This window comes from Clytia hemisphaerica, unplaced genomic scaffold (assembly GCF_902728285.1).
Source record: "Clytia hemisphaerica strain Z4C2 unplaced genomic scaffold, Clytia hemisphaerica genome assembly, whole genome shotgun sequence".
NCBI classification, from domain to species: Eukaryota; Metazoa; Cnidaria; class Hydrozoa; order Leptothecata; family Clytiidae; genus Clytia; species Clytia hemisphaerica.
Window position 1 is genome coordinate 79,922 of NW_027103602.1, and position 16,423 is coordinate 96,344.

The 16,423-nt window shown below is 35.3% G+C and overlaps 1 protein-coding gene across 2 annotated transcripts; it reads left to right on the forward strand.

Moving 5' to 3' along the window:
- Positions 1-1,772: 1,772 nt before the first annotated feature.
- LOC136802035 (flagellar attachment zone protein 1-like) lies at positions 1,773-15,742 on the forward strand. 2 transcript variants are annotated; one of them, XM_067058736.1, is made up of 8 exons: positions 1,773-1,976; positions 4,333-4,492; positions 5,046-5,245; positions 5,492-6,193; positions 6,827-7,042; positions 13,702-13,917; positions 14,112-14,229; positions 15,019-15,742. In XM_067058736.1, exons 1-8 carry the CDS (start codon positions 1,812-1,814, stop codon positions 15,216-15,218), a joined length of 1,977 nt encoding a protein of 658 aa, XP_066914837.1. In that variant the 5' UTR covers positions 1,773-1,811; the 3' UTR covers positions 15,219-15,742. The 2 variants fall into 2 exon arrangements, with proteins under 2 accessions (XP_066914837.1, XP_066914836.1); XM_067058735.1 differs by lacking the exon at positions 1,773-1,976 and adding an exon at positions 3,310-3,784.
- The last annotated feature ends 681 nt before the right edge of the window (positions 15,743-16,423 follow it).

Sequence of the window (16,423 nt, forward strand, 5' to 3'; positions counted from 1 at the left end):
AAATTTTCTTGTTAGAAGGTAATGACGTTGTGTGAAATGCTGTTGTTTTGCTATGATTTTGACACAAGAAATGGGTTTAAATGTTTGTTTAGATTTACTTTAGGACCATAACGTTTCCTTCTGATAATTTTTGTGCTTTTGGTAAAACGAATATTAAAAAAAAAAGTTCATTTCGTTTCATTTGATTGATAGAAAAGAGGATAATTGAGATTCAAAAAGTGGGTGTGGCAAAAAAGGTCATATTCAGACAGTCAGAATATTGATATTGCATATCTTTACATTCCTATCAACATAAAAATGATACAAGATTTTTCGGTTATTTATCTGGGATAAACTCTTAATAAAGCACCTTTTTCACACCATTTTAAGTTTTTTTATTTGAAGCTGTTACGTTTTATGAAACTGGCATTGAAGTGTGAAATCGAAAATTGTAATGAATTTGAAGATTTGATAAAAAAATAAGAAGTTTTGTATTTTGTTGTTGAAAATCAATGGAAAGGGTGTATGCAAGAAGTGTACAAAACATGTTTAGAAACAGTCCCCCGGGGAAATAGTCTTCCGATCCATTCGTTGTCTTTATTACACCCCTGTCTCACAGCCCTGGTGGAACTTTTTCCTCAGTGGGGATATTTTTCCTCAGTGGGGATAAAAATTCCTATTGAAATCTCAATGGGGATAGAAATTTATTGTTCCAAGGTTAAAAAATCCAGTGGGGATGGTTTTTGAGTGCAATTTTTAAACATTGGATCTCAAATGGGGATGAAATCTAAGCGGGTCTGTGACACATGGGTGTTTTATTATTTTCGAAGTATCACGATAAGGACTACTCGGCTTGTTTATAACGCTGTTAGAACGACCATTTAGCGTACATATCAAACGTACAACGCTAGTAGGGTTAGAGATTTATGTCACATTGCTTATCAGCTAGAAACCACAAAAGATTGATAACTGGACCTTATTTGAATTTCCTGCATCTAAAACATGGTACAATCATGGTCAAAATCTATCGAAAATTATTTCCTCGGTTTTCGAAATTTGGAGTTCGGGCGAGAAAGTCGCTTTTGGGCTAATTTATAAATTTATTCGAGTAATTCAATTCGGGAGGGGTTTATTGACTTTCAGGCTATATTCTGAGCCCTATTGGACCATTTTTGAACTTTTTTTCCTTAGATCTTAAGTCTAGCGTTAAAACTCAGAATTTAAACTCTACCCTTCCGACCTAATTTAGAGCGCTTCCAAATCGTTTGTGGTTATAAGATTTCGTAGCGGATTTCCCTTTATATTTCTCAAATATTACGACCATGATTGTAGATCAAGGTTAATTATTTGGCAAATTTTAACTTCGAAAGAGATACTGTATTTATAAGCATTGCACTCATAATCATAGCTAGGCTCAGATATGGCAAAATATAGTATATGCTAAGCATTGAGCCTGCATTTCCCGATCTAGGCTGTTTTTGGCTGAGACTTTACGGATTTTCGGAATTTCCCTTAATTTTTGCTTATCATAAGTATCCTTCAAGCGTCTTTTAGCCATCTCTCAATCTAAGCATCTCCGAGCCAGTTTTTGGATTTTTGTAATGCTTATAAAAAACATGTATGTAGGAACGGTGATGAAAATGTGTAATTTCACCTAAACTTTCTAAGATTTACTTTTCTCAGCTTATCTATGAAAAAAGTTATATTCGTCCACTAAAATGATTCGTCGGTTTTCGCACTTTATGCCAACAAATTTTCTACCCCTAAGTGTTTCTTGCTTCTAACCGCCTTTTTTAGAGCTTCCAAAATAAAACGAGTTATGTTGTCTTACAATGCCAGCGCCAACATTGCTTAGTTTAGTAAAAGGACCTCCACAACAACAACGAGCAACAGAAGATACAACAATCCAGCAACAAGATACAACAGACAACAGACAAACATTAGCTGCAGCACCAGAACAAATAGCTCCTCACACTGAACAAGCAGTTGCATCTACAGTAAGTTTTTCTTAGTCACTCTTTGAACCAACAAGCACACCCCTGTCTCAGTAACTGCCGAAGGGATTTCATTTTCTTCAAAAATCCAGTTGAGATTATAAAGACAACGTCTTTTCAAGTACCTTATCGGCTAAAACTTAGTCGGCCCTAATTGACTAAATTTTGGCTTGATGACTAAAATTAGTGCCGACTAAAATTAAGGCCGACTCAAAATTTGGGCCAAATTAAAAGTTTATAAATAAACTTTCCTTATTTTCCAGTATTTTAAGCTTTCTCCTATTTTCCATCTGCTTGTAAATTTAGAAATGGCCCAAATTTTTAGTCGGTCTTAATTATTAGTCGGCACTTAGTGACTAAATTTTGACAAGGTGACTAAAATTAGGGCCGACTAATAATTGAGGCCGACTAACTTTTGGCCGATAAGGTATAGCGATGACCCGGGGGGGGGTACTTAGGCAAATGGAGCGTACGGTATGTGCCGCCCTTAAGGGTATCTTTTTTGGACTTCCAAAGTCCCGCTAAGGGTCGGAAAAATCAGAAAATCAAAGTTCAGTCCCACTAAGGGTCGGAAAAATAGGAAAATTTCAACTTTTTACCCCCTGAACGATCGAAATTTGGTCAAAATTGGTCAAATTTGTCCCGCTAAGGGTCGCAAAATTCGCAAAATTTTCCTTTATTTTCTCCTTTTTAGTCCCGGTAAGGGTCCAAAGTTCGAAAGTCGGGCGGCACCCCCCCCCGTCAGCTCGGAACCCTATACCCCCCCCCCCCGGCGACGATGAAAGCTCGATGTAGTTTTCTAACAGGATTTGTAGCACTAAGGGTTGAGGATTTGGGCCTACCCTGTCTCTTCACTTCTAACTTTCACCACCAGTGCTATAGCCCCAAAGCTTACCAAAGAATTCTACCGAAACTGGAGTCAGGAATCATACCCCGAATTCAACAGAGATGGAGTTTTTATAAGATACTTTATAATAATCGGTCATTTGAAGTAATAAAAATGACGCGTTCTTTTGAAACAGTAACAAAATTGGTTTATTACTGGTTAACGACCGACCAAATAAAAAAGAGCTTGTAAAAACTCCATCTCGTTTCCCGAATTTAATAGAACCAAAGACTTAAAGTTTTGATATGCTTTTGCGATCGCAAAGATGTTCACTCAGAAGAGAATTTAGCACTTGACAAAGGAAACCGCAATCATGTTTTATTACAAAATCACCAAAATCAATCAAAAAGTGCATCATGCCACTAATTATGCACATCTCGCCCATTAAAATGAATCCCTTGACAACAAAAACAATTCCAAAAGCCTTGCATATGAAACGAAAATATCAACAGATAATTCAGTGACTGTTTTAAGAGATCGTACAAGAAAACTATAAACGTAAGTGGGCGAAGTGAATTGTGTATGAAAATCAATATTGAAAGTTTGACGCAGATTTTGTGGTGATTTGTGGTAGTTTTAAACTGGAAAACCGTGAAAAAGACGTTTTGACTTTTTGAGTTGAGTTATATATCACGTTGTTAAGATGGAAGTGGCTCTCGTTGGATGTCTTTATAAAGGGTTAGGTCGTTCTGGTGGTAAGAAACAACACACAATTTCACCAACAAAAACAATGGCACACGAGGATGAAATTTTAACAGAGGAAATTATAAGTGTTGAACATTCAAATGATTCTTTTAACAGAGGATCACCTGTGAAATTGAATAAGAGACAAATTGTTGAAGAAGATTTAGTTGAGACTTTGGATGATAATGTTTTGAATTGCGAATGTCCGCCTGTTCCTGATTGGAGCCCAGATGGGGAGAAAGTATGGTGATTGTTTCATTTCAGATGTCAGATGAAAGATTGAGAAATATTAGGAAATTTAAGGAAAATAACTTTCACTTTCGAATCGAGTGATTGTTTTCTTTCTGTCCAACAAGGGTGACACATTTTAAGCCATGAGACCAGCTACTCCCATTCCGTAACTTCATGTAATGCCGACATACCTTGTCTAATTCCGTCATAGCAACTATCTGGTCTTGAAAATGTTTATAGATAAACCTTCTGAATTTAAGCTGTTTAAAATACCACTCTAATTACTTGTAACTACTTTACAGACCAGATAGTTGCTATGGCGGAGTTAGACAAGGCATGTCGACATTACACGAAGCTACAGTACGTGTCAGAGTCAGAACAGTGTTTAAATTTTAAACCAACAACTAGTCGCAGCTAGTTTCTCGGCGAAATTGCTTCAAAAGTTCCATCAGACATGTCCATTTCCAGTAAAATCAAAAAGCGTTAGGTTTGCTCTAGATAGGGTCTGGATTGAATTTTATACGCTTTTTAATTCCAATCTTGTTACATCTCTTTCAGCCTCAGTCCACATACAACAATAACTCACCACCTCCAAAAGACATCACAAAGACTTCAAAAATGGGCGGCGGAAAATTAAACGTCAAAATTGTTAATGGAAGGGGACTTCAGAATAAAGATACGTTTAGCAAGAGCGATCCTTACTGTATGGTCGAATTAGGTAAGATATTAGGTTATACATCTAACAGATAGCGCTATTTCTTGAATCAAACGTCATATGAATGTTTTGTACCACATATGATAGTCTAAATTGCAGATATGTACTTCCAAAATATAAAAACTCTTCAGAGGATGAGTAAAAACCTACACACATGGTGTTGTATTTTAATTGCTTGAATCAAAGACCCAGCGTCAAATTATTTTATCGGAGTATTATCGCGTCAAGGGTTAAAGTGGACACCTAGATGAGCTAAAATCTTAAGCTAATTTGGGGATTGGACTAGTTATTAATTAACACTCTTCTCGTATTCACCACTTTGGTTGACAGTACAATGGAATCTCCATAACTCGAAACTCGAATGTCTACTTAACTTATAACATATACAAAACACAAATTTTCATCACTCGAAAAAATTTGTGTTCCCATGGGATTTCGAGCTAGGGAGACTGTAGTGATACTTTGAAACTGCGGACCGAAAAGATTGCGGGGGAGGTAAGGAAGAATATGGGAGATTCTGCTTTTCATACCTATTTCAACTTATTTTCCACTACAGGCAACAAATCGTTCAGCACGAAACATATGAGTGACAATTTGGATCCTGATTGGAACGAACAGTTCAGTTTTGACGTAACCGAAGGACAAGATGTTTTAGCATTATCTGTCTGGGATAAAAACAAGATCTCCAAAGATGTTTTTATGGGATACAGTTTTGTTTCTTTTGATAACTGCAAGAAGGACCAACCCACAACTAAGGTAAGTCTAAGTCAAATACCAGAAAAGAAAAAATAACTCGGAGAAAAACTCCAGTATGGCAAGAATTAATGATTTAAGAAATAGGAATAGTTGTCTTTCGACAACTTTAAAAGTTTAAGCTATTTCAATATCATGGATATGGGAGACGGGACATGGGTTTATCGAATCCGAGACTTCTTAACGAACAAATGAATGGCACAATTAATCGAAACGTATATACTAGAATCCTCATTTTCTTTATCTTAGAGTGCACAAATGATGGGTGGTTGCAAAGGAACAATCAATCTTATCATCACAGCATCATTCGAGACAAGTGCAAGTGCTATTGATCGATTAGGTGGACAACTTCAACAAACAACAGCTGATGCTGATAAATACAAGTGTGATTCTGAACGTCTTGGAGCTGAAGTAAACCTTATGTCAGCCGAAAATGATCGATTCTCTGCCAATAACAAAAAACTCGAGGAAGAAAATAAGAAATTTGAGGAAAACAATAACCGTTTAGAAGCATCTGTCAATAAATTGGAAGGAGAGAATAAGAAGTTTGAAGAAAATAACAACCGCCTTGAATCCTCTGTCAACAAATTAGAAGGCGAAAATCAAAAGTTTGAAGAAAACAATAAGAAGCTTGAAGAAGAAAACAATAAATTTCAGGAAAACAATGCCAAATTAGAAGCTGAAGTGAACCGCCTTGGAACTGAAGTAAACCGAATGACCGAGGAGAATAACAAATTTGCTGAAAACAACAAGAAACTTGAGGAAAATGTTGGACGTCTGGAAGGAGAAGTAGACAAAATGGGGCAACTCAACAAAGAGTTTGAGGAAAACAATAATCAATTGAAGGAAAATGTCAACAAACTTGAAGGAGAAGTCAACAAGATGACTGAAGAAAACAACAAATTCGCTGAAAACAACAAAGCTCTCGAAACACAAGTTAATGGACTTAAGGTGAGCTCTGATTATTGATTCTTAGGCTACCATGCAAGCATTTGAGAGACTCCAGCAGAGCTATTTGAGAGTAAGATGCTGGCCTAAAGCCCCCTCCCTCCTAAAGCCAACGAGATGGATTCAGGGTTCTTACGAAGGTCAAAACGAAGTTAAAATTAAGGGAGAAGGATGCATTATTAGGGTCTCGATTAGGGTGATTTTAAAGAGGGCTTTTAAAGTATTGCTAAATGTAAGCAATGCAAATTTTATGCCGTTAAGAGGATACACCCCCTTCTAACAGACCCGGTAGGATTTTTTCAGCAATTTGGGGTAAAAATAACGGACTGAAACTCGATGTGGATTGATATTCCCATATCATCTATGGCTGGGGAGTTAAATTCCATTTTTTTCAAGTCAGAAAATTCAGAGGGGATCAGGAAAATAGTATAATGTTTTGCAGTGATGGTTAGTTTATTTGATTACTGCCAGTGGGGATGAAAATTGAAGTATAATTTTCCACTGGGAGGATATTTTTGCCAATTTTTCTAGTGGGAAGCGAACCCAGTGGGTCTGTGAGAATAAAGGCCCCGTATGAACAATACCACATCCAATAAGATTGATCAAAATCTAAATTACACTTTCTTGGAATTTTAGGATGAGGTTAACAAGATGAGTGAAGAGAACAACAAATTTTCTGCAAACAACGAAAAACTGAGCCAAGAAGTTTCCAAAATGGGAGAGGAAAACAACAAACTGGCCGAAAATAATCAAAATTTGGCAGATGAGATCAATCGATTGAAAGCTGAAATTGACAGAATGGCTGCAGAAAATGCCAAATTTGCTGAAAACAACGAGAATCTGAAGAAAGAGGTGATGTTCATAAAAAGGGGATCTCCATTTGAAACACAGCGTGAAAAGGTCGAATATCCTGTAGTATTTAAATATGGATATTTTTGCGTATGCATGAATATCCGTAAAAATATCCATTAATAAGTATCCGTTACAGTAGATACGTACGGATATTACCATTATTATTCCCTGAGATACGCACGATACTAGTATGTATTAGAATCTTTAGAATGTATTGTTTACATCGAGGATCTTATGTACTTTATGAATATCCGTCAGAATACCTGGATACGTTTAAGAAAATATCCAATTCACATTCTGCATATTCGCGATCAACCCCTGCTTCGGAGAAGTGCTTCTGGAGAAATTGCCTCGGGCAGATACCTTCTTCGGGAGAAGTGCTTTGGAGACTTCTGGAGAAAGTTGCCGGAGAAACTTTTTCGGGGCGTTTGCTTCGGGAGAATGTTTATTGTTAATGGAGAAAGTGCATTGGGAGGTCTTGGTTTCGGGAGGATATTTGCGGAGAAATGCGCTTTCCATTTTCAACCTTGATTTCAAGGGAGGGAAGTTCTTTTTCAGATTGCTTATACTACTCAATATTATTTACTAGCCCCCTTTTCAAAACTTTCACTTCCAGAGGGTCTGCCCCTGATTTCCAGGGATAATGGTATTCATAATTTCCGGGGCGTGTGAAAAAGTTCGTCATACCCATGTTAAAAAGTTTTTCGAAGCCCCTTGAGGTTGGCTCGAAAGATGTTGTTGTTTACACGTTTTTTTTATAAGAACCGTATAAGGAACTCGAGCTGAGAATGGTTCAAAAATAGGAATGTAAGGACTGTCAGGCGAGATAAGTTTGAAGACATGTCCTTATCGGGACTATTGACCAAATTTGATCTTTCAAGGGTGCAAAATTCAAATTCCTATGTATAGGAACTCGTAAGGAACTTGAGGCTGAATTCTCTGGAAAATTAGAAACTCCAGAGCAAGTTAAGGTCTTATAAAAAAAAAAACGTGATTAGAATACTGCTTCTGATACAGAATTTTGCCTGGGAATGTTGCATCGCGCGGCGTGACTCGGAGTATTTTGTTGTAAATCGAATGGGTTTTCGGATAAAGTTGCTTCTAAGGAGGTACTAGAGAAAAAATGCTATAATTTAGCAGAAGAATTCCATAATAATATCAAACGGAACTTTTAAACCGCTTGTAATGTTTGAAGATCGACACCTTCCGTATTGCAGCACACGATTTGTTGAAATGCTAATAGAAAAGGGTGTAAGTAGCAATAATTGGGTCTATGACTAAACTTCGAAAAATGTCAGCCGCTTCACGCCCCTGTAGAATTTCATCGACTTATCCTCGCTTAAAATTTTGCCCGATTTTTCATACTCACCCAAAACCCGATATTTTAGCCCCATCTGCCTGATTTTTGTTAATCTCAAATTGAGTCTTTATATCGACGTTGTTTATGATAATCATCACTAATTGACAGCATGATCGACAGTATCAACAGTGTCTAATATTATAAGGCAAGTCCTTACTTTTTAAAAAGAATTTCGTGGATCGAAATTTCCTTGCTAAAAATAGCGCACATACAGAATCTATGTAGAACAAAACAAGCGGTTTTTAGCCATTTGTTAAAAGTCAAAATCGAAATTTTCTCTCGTGGTGCAAAACCATGTTCGCGCACATCCTCCGATGGAAAGGAAAAGACTTTTTGGGTGAATTCGCGGTGAAAATGGCATTTTTACACCCTTTTTTGTAGAGCGTGGAAATTCACGGATTGTTTTCACGGATCATTTCATAAAAGGGGAAACTGCACTGATAGTTTTCATGGAAAATTTTATGACGTACTTCACGGAGAAATCGAAATAATGCACTGGTAGCTTTTACGGTTCAATATTTGAAATAATGCGGATAGTTCTTACCAGGTAAATTAAATGAAAATTGCAGCTTACCGGGGGTCACCTAGTCTCACTTTCTTGCTAACTACACCGGGAATATAATGGTGCCAGAGTGCAAATCGCCCCGGCTTTTCAAGATCAAAATTAGTAATGGTACGGGGGAAATTCAAATCACGCGAAAAAAACGCGAGTTTTGGGCCACGTAGATCACGCGTTAGCTATTGTAAAAACGCCTAATTCGGCTTAAATTTTCATTGTATGCATGATCACTGCCGAGGGGTAAATTACTCGAAAAAATCTCGTACACTTCTTAGAAAAATCACAAAAAAAATCAAAAATCACAAAAAAATCAAAAAAATCACACAAATCACAAAAAAATCACAAAAAAAAAAAACAAAAAAAAACAAATCAAACAAAAAAAAAGATCACAAAAAAATACACAAAAAGAAAAAAAAAAAAAAAAAAAGCAAAAAAAAATCACAAAAAAAAAAAATCACACAAAAGCACAAAAAAATCACATCATAAAAACAAAAAAACAAAAAAATCAAAAAAAACAAAAAAAACAACAAAAAAAAAAAAAAAAAGAAAAAAAAGAACAAAAAAAATCAAAAAATCAAAAAATATCAAAAAATCACAAAAAAAATCAAAAAAAATCAAAAAAAAAACAGAAAAACAGAAAAATAAAAAACTCAAAAAAAAAAAAAATCACAAAAAATCCACAAAAAAATCACAAAAAAATCAAAAAATCACAGAAAAAATCACAAAAAATCAAAAAATCACAAAAAAATCACAAAAAAATCAAAAAATCACAGAAAAAAAAATCAAAAATCAAAAAAAAAAAAATCAAAAAATCATTCTACGCTTTTTCGAAGTGATTTACCCCTCATCACTGCATATAATTTTGCAAAGACCCAACACTCAACAACTATATAGTGGTTGCATTTGAGTGATGTATATCAATATCATATGAAAAAGCATTGTCAGCTAAAAACCTTGAAAATTTCTCGCTTCCTGCCCATTGAGTTTCAAGCCCGAAGGGCTAGAGGTCAATCTCTTTGGTAGGATTTGAAGCCAACAAATCCTACCAAAGTTGCGCGGCCTTGAGCGACCCGCCTGGTTTTTACACAAATGACAGATTGAAACTAAAATTTACCGCTTAATTTCGAAAAATATATCACTCGAAAACAAAGGAAATGCTAGATTCAATCCGTCATCAAAAATACGGCGCATATTTTAAGGCTTCAATTTTTCTTGCCTGAGAAAGGTTAGAGATTGACCTCTAGCCCTTCGGGCTTGAAACTCAATGTTCCTGCCCCTCTTCAACCGACTTAAACCAGTCGAGCCTTTTGCATTGGAGGACCTTGGAGTGATCTACGAGGTATAGGACTAATGCAAGTAAACCCATTAAATAAGCTTCCAGTACAGCCTTTTAGGTTTTTAATGTATTAAACCCCTTCGGTTTTTGAGACATAACCCCGTATATCATCCAAGATCCCAGTGACTTTCATCCTGAGTATCAGAGGCCTAGTTTTCAAAAAATATAGCATTTTTCCATTTTGTAATGTCGAAAAAGATGCTTCCAGAGGAAGAAAGTTCAAACTCCAACGCCCCTTACTTGCTTTTTTATAATTCTTCCGGCGGGGGGGCCCTAGTCTTTTCGTCAAAGGCCATGAGCGGGACCGCAGGTTGGCGTCTTGATAATTCAAACGAAGTTGCTGGCGTTTGGAGCATTTCTTTGTATGATGGGGTTTGGGGTAAGTGAAAAAATGTCAGACTTCAAAACACTGTCGGCTGAACTTACAACATCAGTGCTTTCTAGAATTCTATAAATTCGCACAATTAGGATGAATAATTATTTGAGATGAATCCTAATGACTTAATCATAGAAGTGATTTCAAGATTTACTGTGTTGATACAAAGATATTTTCGATTTGGTGTGGAATTTGGGCTACAGAGTTTTGAGATTTTTATTTTTAGACGAATCCACTCGATCAGTTATGCAATTCAAGTGAGATATTTTTTTAGGCTTATTTTGTAGAAATCTTGTATTTTCAATTTATAATATCTGTTGCAAATTGAACTTAGTGCTCCTGACATAGTGTGAAGTGGATTTGTACATTTTTATTTTTTGAAGCAGGCTGTGATAGGCGATAGATACAATTTTCATTTCATCTTCTGACTTGGTTCAGTGTGGACTGTAAATTATAATATTGCCATTGGATGTATTTTTATTTAAGAGATTGGGTGCCTTTCAATCTTAAATCTACCTTCTTTTTAGGAGATCACAAGTATGTAATTGATTTCAAGATTGGAGAAGAAGCGATAAAGCCAAAGACACCAAGACACCCACCTGGACACACATGGTACGTTGAATTTTCCGATAAAGTTTTGATTACAGCTTTTAAAAAGTCTAAGTTTGACAAAGATCTAAACTTCCACCATCTTGAAATTATGATTTTGCATGATTTTTTACTATCCAATGACACCATGTATTTACCGGCGATTCACCGTTTGACAAGTAACTTCCAAAAAATGATCGCATGTGAAACATATTCTTACCTTTGGTTTTCTTGAAATCATGATTTTGCAAGATTTTTTACTATCCAATGACACTATTTATTTACTGGCGATTCACCGTTTGACAAGTAACTTGCCAAAAATGATCGCATGTGAAAGTATTCTTAAATCTTACATTTGGTTTTCTTGAAATATCATGATTTTGCAAGATTTTTTACTATCCAATGACACTATTTATTTACTGGCGATTCACCGTTTGACAAGTAACTTGCCAAAAATGATTGCATGTGAAAAGTATCCTTACATTTGGTTTTCTTGAAATATCATGATTTTGCAAGAGTTTTTACTATCCAATGACACTTATCGGCAATTCACCGGTTGACAAGTAACTTGCCAAAAACGATCGCACGTCCTGGCACGTCAAACATATTCTTACATTTGGTTTTGAAATTTTGCTGCTTTAGTCAGGCCAGGCACTTCAGAGTTTCCCTCCACTGTAAGTTACCAGTTCTGATGGTACATAATCAGAAAATTATAACAAACTTCGCACATTTTCAGGTGCAGCAGGACCGAGGACAGAGTAGACATCACAAACAAAGTTAACCGAATCGTCTAGAAAAACTTCACCCATCAAATGAAATTCCATACATGCAACATGACATAGGTTTGTATGTTATATTTGTTTTATTCTTATGTTTTCATTTAAATATTGTTGCATTGATCCTGGTGAACCTGTCAGACTATGTTATCTTTCAAACATTCAGTTTTCGGGCATAGAGGTTGTCAAGAATCTGGTGTGTCCTTCTTTTCCTTCCAGAGGATACTTCCCTACTTTTCCAATGGCCTTTTCATATGAATAATTTATGCTTGGCCTACTTCTCCAGCAGTTCCAAGTTTTTCCATTATGTCACTCTTAAAGATTTAAAAGGAGCTAGTTCCAAGATTGCAAGTCAAATTGATTTTCTGTATTTTTTAGCATTGTAATGACCAACAGAAGGATGGAACATAAGTGCCAAGAGAATCTGGTCAATGAAATGAAACGTTTGCCCGAACATACAATCAGATTTATACGATCAACAAAACTAGTTATGTCAACGGCATCAGACAAAAAGTATACCAGTTAGAGGAAAGGAACTTTTTTCATGGAATATCTTAAAGTCTGTAATGAAGTCACAAGGACTACCGCTTTTGATCAAGATAGAGATGAGTTTGGATTTTATTTGCCGTACAAGTATTACCAGATTCCAACCGAGAATCAAGCGATTTATATTGTTTTAAATGTTTGAGCAGAATTTTAAACCTTTAAATAACTTTTCTAATTTTATCTTGAAAGTCTGTAAAGAATTATAAAGAGTATTTTTTTGTAAAGAGTTTTGTCCACTTTTATTTTTGGAAATATTTTTGTCATAAAAAACATCGGATTTTTTATCATATTTATTGTTTCAATTTTTTTCCAATGTTATTTTTCTAAATTTTTGTTTTTATTTTTTCCCAAGCATAAGTTGAAATTTTGTAGTACACATTTATTCTTAAAAATAACATAACTATGAATATGCATTTTGTTCTCTTTTTACTTTCAAACGACAAAAAGCCTAAGAAATTTTAGAAGCATTTCTTTCGACCAGTCTTTCCACAATTATGAGAAAAAACAACTAGTGTCAAATTAAAAGATATTTTGGATTCTCGAGTAGACAAGTTCGGATATTTTCTATTTTTCCTTTCAGAATTTCCCCTAAATATCCTCCAATATGTACTGTCAAATACTCGTTATATTGGTGTGTAGTTGTGAATATTGACGGATATTTTTCTCAATATTCGTAAGAATCCGACCCTTCATATAGGAATCCTCGGGATTTACTACACGGATATTGATATCGTATGCATACGAATACAAAACGTGCATACGGGTATGCATCTGTCTGTATACGTATGTATTCGTATTCTGTAGTATCCTAACCTGTATTTTTCCCAAAATCCAGTATCCTCGGCATAGGATATTAATATGCGTTACTCAAGGATACGCAAGGATATTTCCCAATATCCTTGCGTATCCGAAGCTTTAAAGTACACGGATATTCGACCTTTTCACGCTGTGAAAAGTATATAGTTTCGAATAATCAACGAATGCAAACATGACCTTTGACCAGAGAATTTTTTCATAATTACTTGCAATACATCTAATTCTCGAATTAGCTTTAAAACCCAGAACTCTTAAGAATCCAAAGCCTTCTAGGTTAACAGTTTCTCACCTTTTTGCCAAAGGTTGACCGCATCACTGGCGAAAACGAGAAATTTGCAGAAAACAACAAAGTCTTGCAAGAACAAAACACAGTCTTCAGTGAAAACAATGCTAAACTGAGCACCAGCTTGAAGGAGTTGGAGGAGCAAGCCAGCCGCTTCAAAGAAATTTATCAAAAATTGTTGAAAGAAAATGAGAAATTGGCAAGAATCAGAGACGGTCTACAAGAACAACTCGATGTAAGTAATCTAATATAGAAGGCGATCAAACTTTTCTATAAAAGATGTACATACATTTTGTGGATGTCAATTCTTTTAAAGCTAACTCATTGTGAAAAACGGGATTCCCCTGCATATTCCCACCTTTTTGGCATCTTTAAAAATCTGTTGTGTTTTTTGAATTACTGGTAACGCATTCTTTTTTTCCTTTCCAGGGTTTCTCGAAATTACAAGAGATGATTTTTAAACAATTGAATGAAAAGATGCGAGCTATGGATCGTTCATTGTTGGAAAAAGTTGCTGCTGATATTGAAATGCTGGATCAAGATCAAGGTAAGAAAGAAAAGCACAAGTGTAGAAGATTTTGAAATATTTTGATTATCCAAGCACATTATGATTGATGAAATTCAAATAAGAATTTGATTGCTATTTAATTAAATTTTTATTTGAACTTCATCAATCAAAAGTTATAGTTTTTGTCTCCACTGCAGGTTATGTTAAGCGGGTACTTAGTCAATAGCTTTTTCATACGTGCTGTACAGCGTAAATAGCCAGAGGGTCATATGGCTTTTAGCCCGGTTATTAGGTAATAAAAGTTGGTCGATTAGTAAAATACAGTAAACTGACTCACTAATTAAAATCTCTATATTGTTCGACTTTCACTGTAAAACACCTTTTTTACCGTAGCCGCTTATTGCTGCGCGGGCATTTTTTCCCGCTTTATCCTACTAAAACCGTCCCAGTCCTTTTTTCCCGCCTATAGACAATAGGAAAACGTGTCAAGAAAGGACTGGGACGGTTTTAGTAGGATAAAGCGGATAAAAAATGCCCGCGCGGCAATTGCCGCCTACGGTCGAAAAGGTGTATTCCAACTAAAATACTGGTCCCCTCAGCTGGAAAATGGCTCAAATTACTCTCTGTAATTCGAATAGAATTTTGGTCCCATGAAGATCGAATTGGAAAGAAATCAACTGCATTGAGCAATAGAAATAAACGAAAATCGATCTGTTTAGCTCTTATTTCCGGACACCATATCAATAACAATACAATTGTACTTAAATGTACTATGAAATAATTTCAAATCTTATGAAAAGTTAATTTCAAAATCATTTTCATTCACAGGTCTCTCACCAGAAGAATGGGGCAAATTCATGAAACGTGTGCCAACACATTTGAAAGAGAAATTCGAAGGTATCAAAAATGATTTTTCAAAATTCGACGAAAATAAAGACAATGTGATTGATTCAGATGAATTCGGCAAAATGTTGGATGTGGTCATGAAGGAGACAGAACCGGTCTCATCTGGTGATGAACAACGATAAATATACAACTTGAACCATCATAGTCCGTTTACCAAACTCCTGCCTGGAAGCTTATTGTCCGTTCTATTTCCGGGGAAAAGGGGTGTATTTAGGCAAATATTAGGTGCTGACGACTGACGTTATTTTTCGAAAACCGTGTCTGTAAAAGGTCACTTCTAAGGGTCCAGACTACACATGCCCGACATTCTCAAGTTGAAACAATAAATTTCTAGACCAGAGTTTTTATACGGACTATGTTTGAACTTCATGTTTTTGTTGTGAATACATGTGAACTTAATCAATCTTCATCTTTGTGGAAACATATGTATAAAATAGTATTTTTATCTATCTATTGTGCTTTTTGTACACGGTACATAATGACGATAGTAAAGTCATATTTGTCTATTACAATGTATCGATTATTTTTCTTTAATTAAAAAAATACTTTTGTTTAAATCTTTAAAAATAATTATCTTAGGAATTTCTTTTGAAATAATATTATGTAAAAATTTTGAATTGAAAATAGATAAATTCACCATTCGAAATTCGTGGTTGTTAATACAATAATACACGGCATCACGAAAAACGCTGGGGGGGGGGTTCCAATCAACACACGCCTGACACATTGTAGCCATTGTATGTTTAAGAACCTTCAAAGGGAAACAAACTTGTTCTGAAAAATGAGAAAAAATCAAATGAATATCGAGAAATCAAGAACTAACTTACCTTTGCTACACGGTTTTGCATGTTGGTGCAATGTTCAGACAATGCAGTGTATAGTAGATTTCATTTCAATTTTTTGAATTTTCTAAAAATTTGATAATGAAAAAAAATGATGAGGAAATCAGTGGGGCTAAGAACGTATTTGGTAGTTAATACGTATTTGGTTGCAATTTTAAAGAGATTTTGTCTGAGACCCGAAAAACACAAAAGCTGTGAGTTTTTATCATTTGTAACATTCATATCCCGAATGAGCACTCTCAAATCAACAATGGCAAAAATCATGATTATTATTAGCACTGTCTCGATTATTAATCGGTAAAAATTTGGTTTACTTTTGTGTGAAGAATAGGGCAAGTGAGAGGCAATGTTGATCATTTATCTCACGAACTATTACTAATCATTTAAAAAATTTAAAAGTTGAGTTGTGTGTTATGAGTAGATATCTTTAAATTTTTATTAAGCTAAAGCAAAGAAGAAAAAAATAAACCCATATTAATATTGTT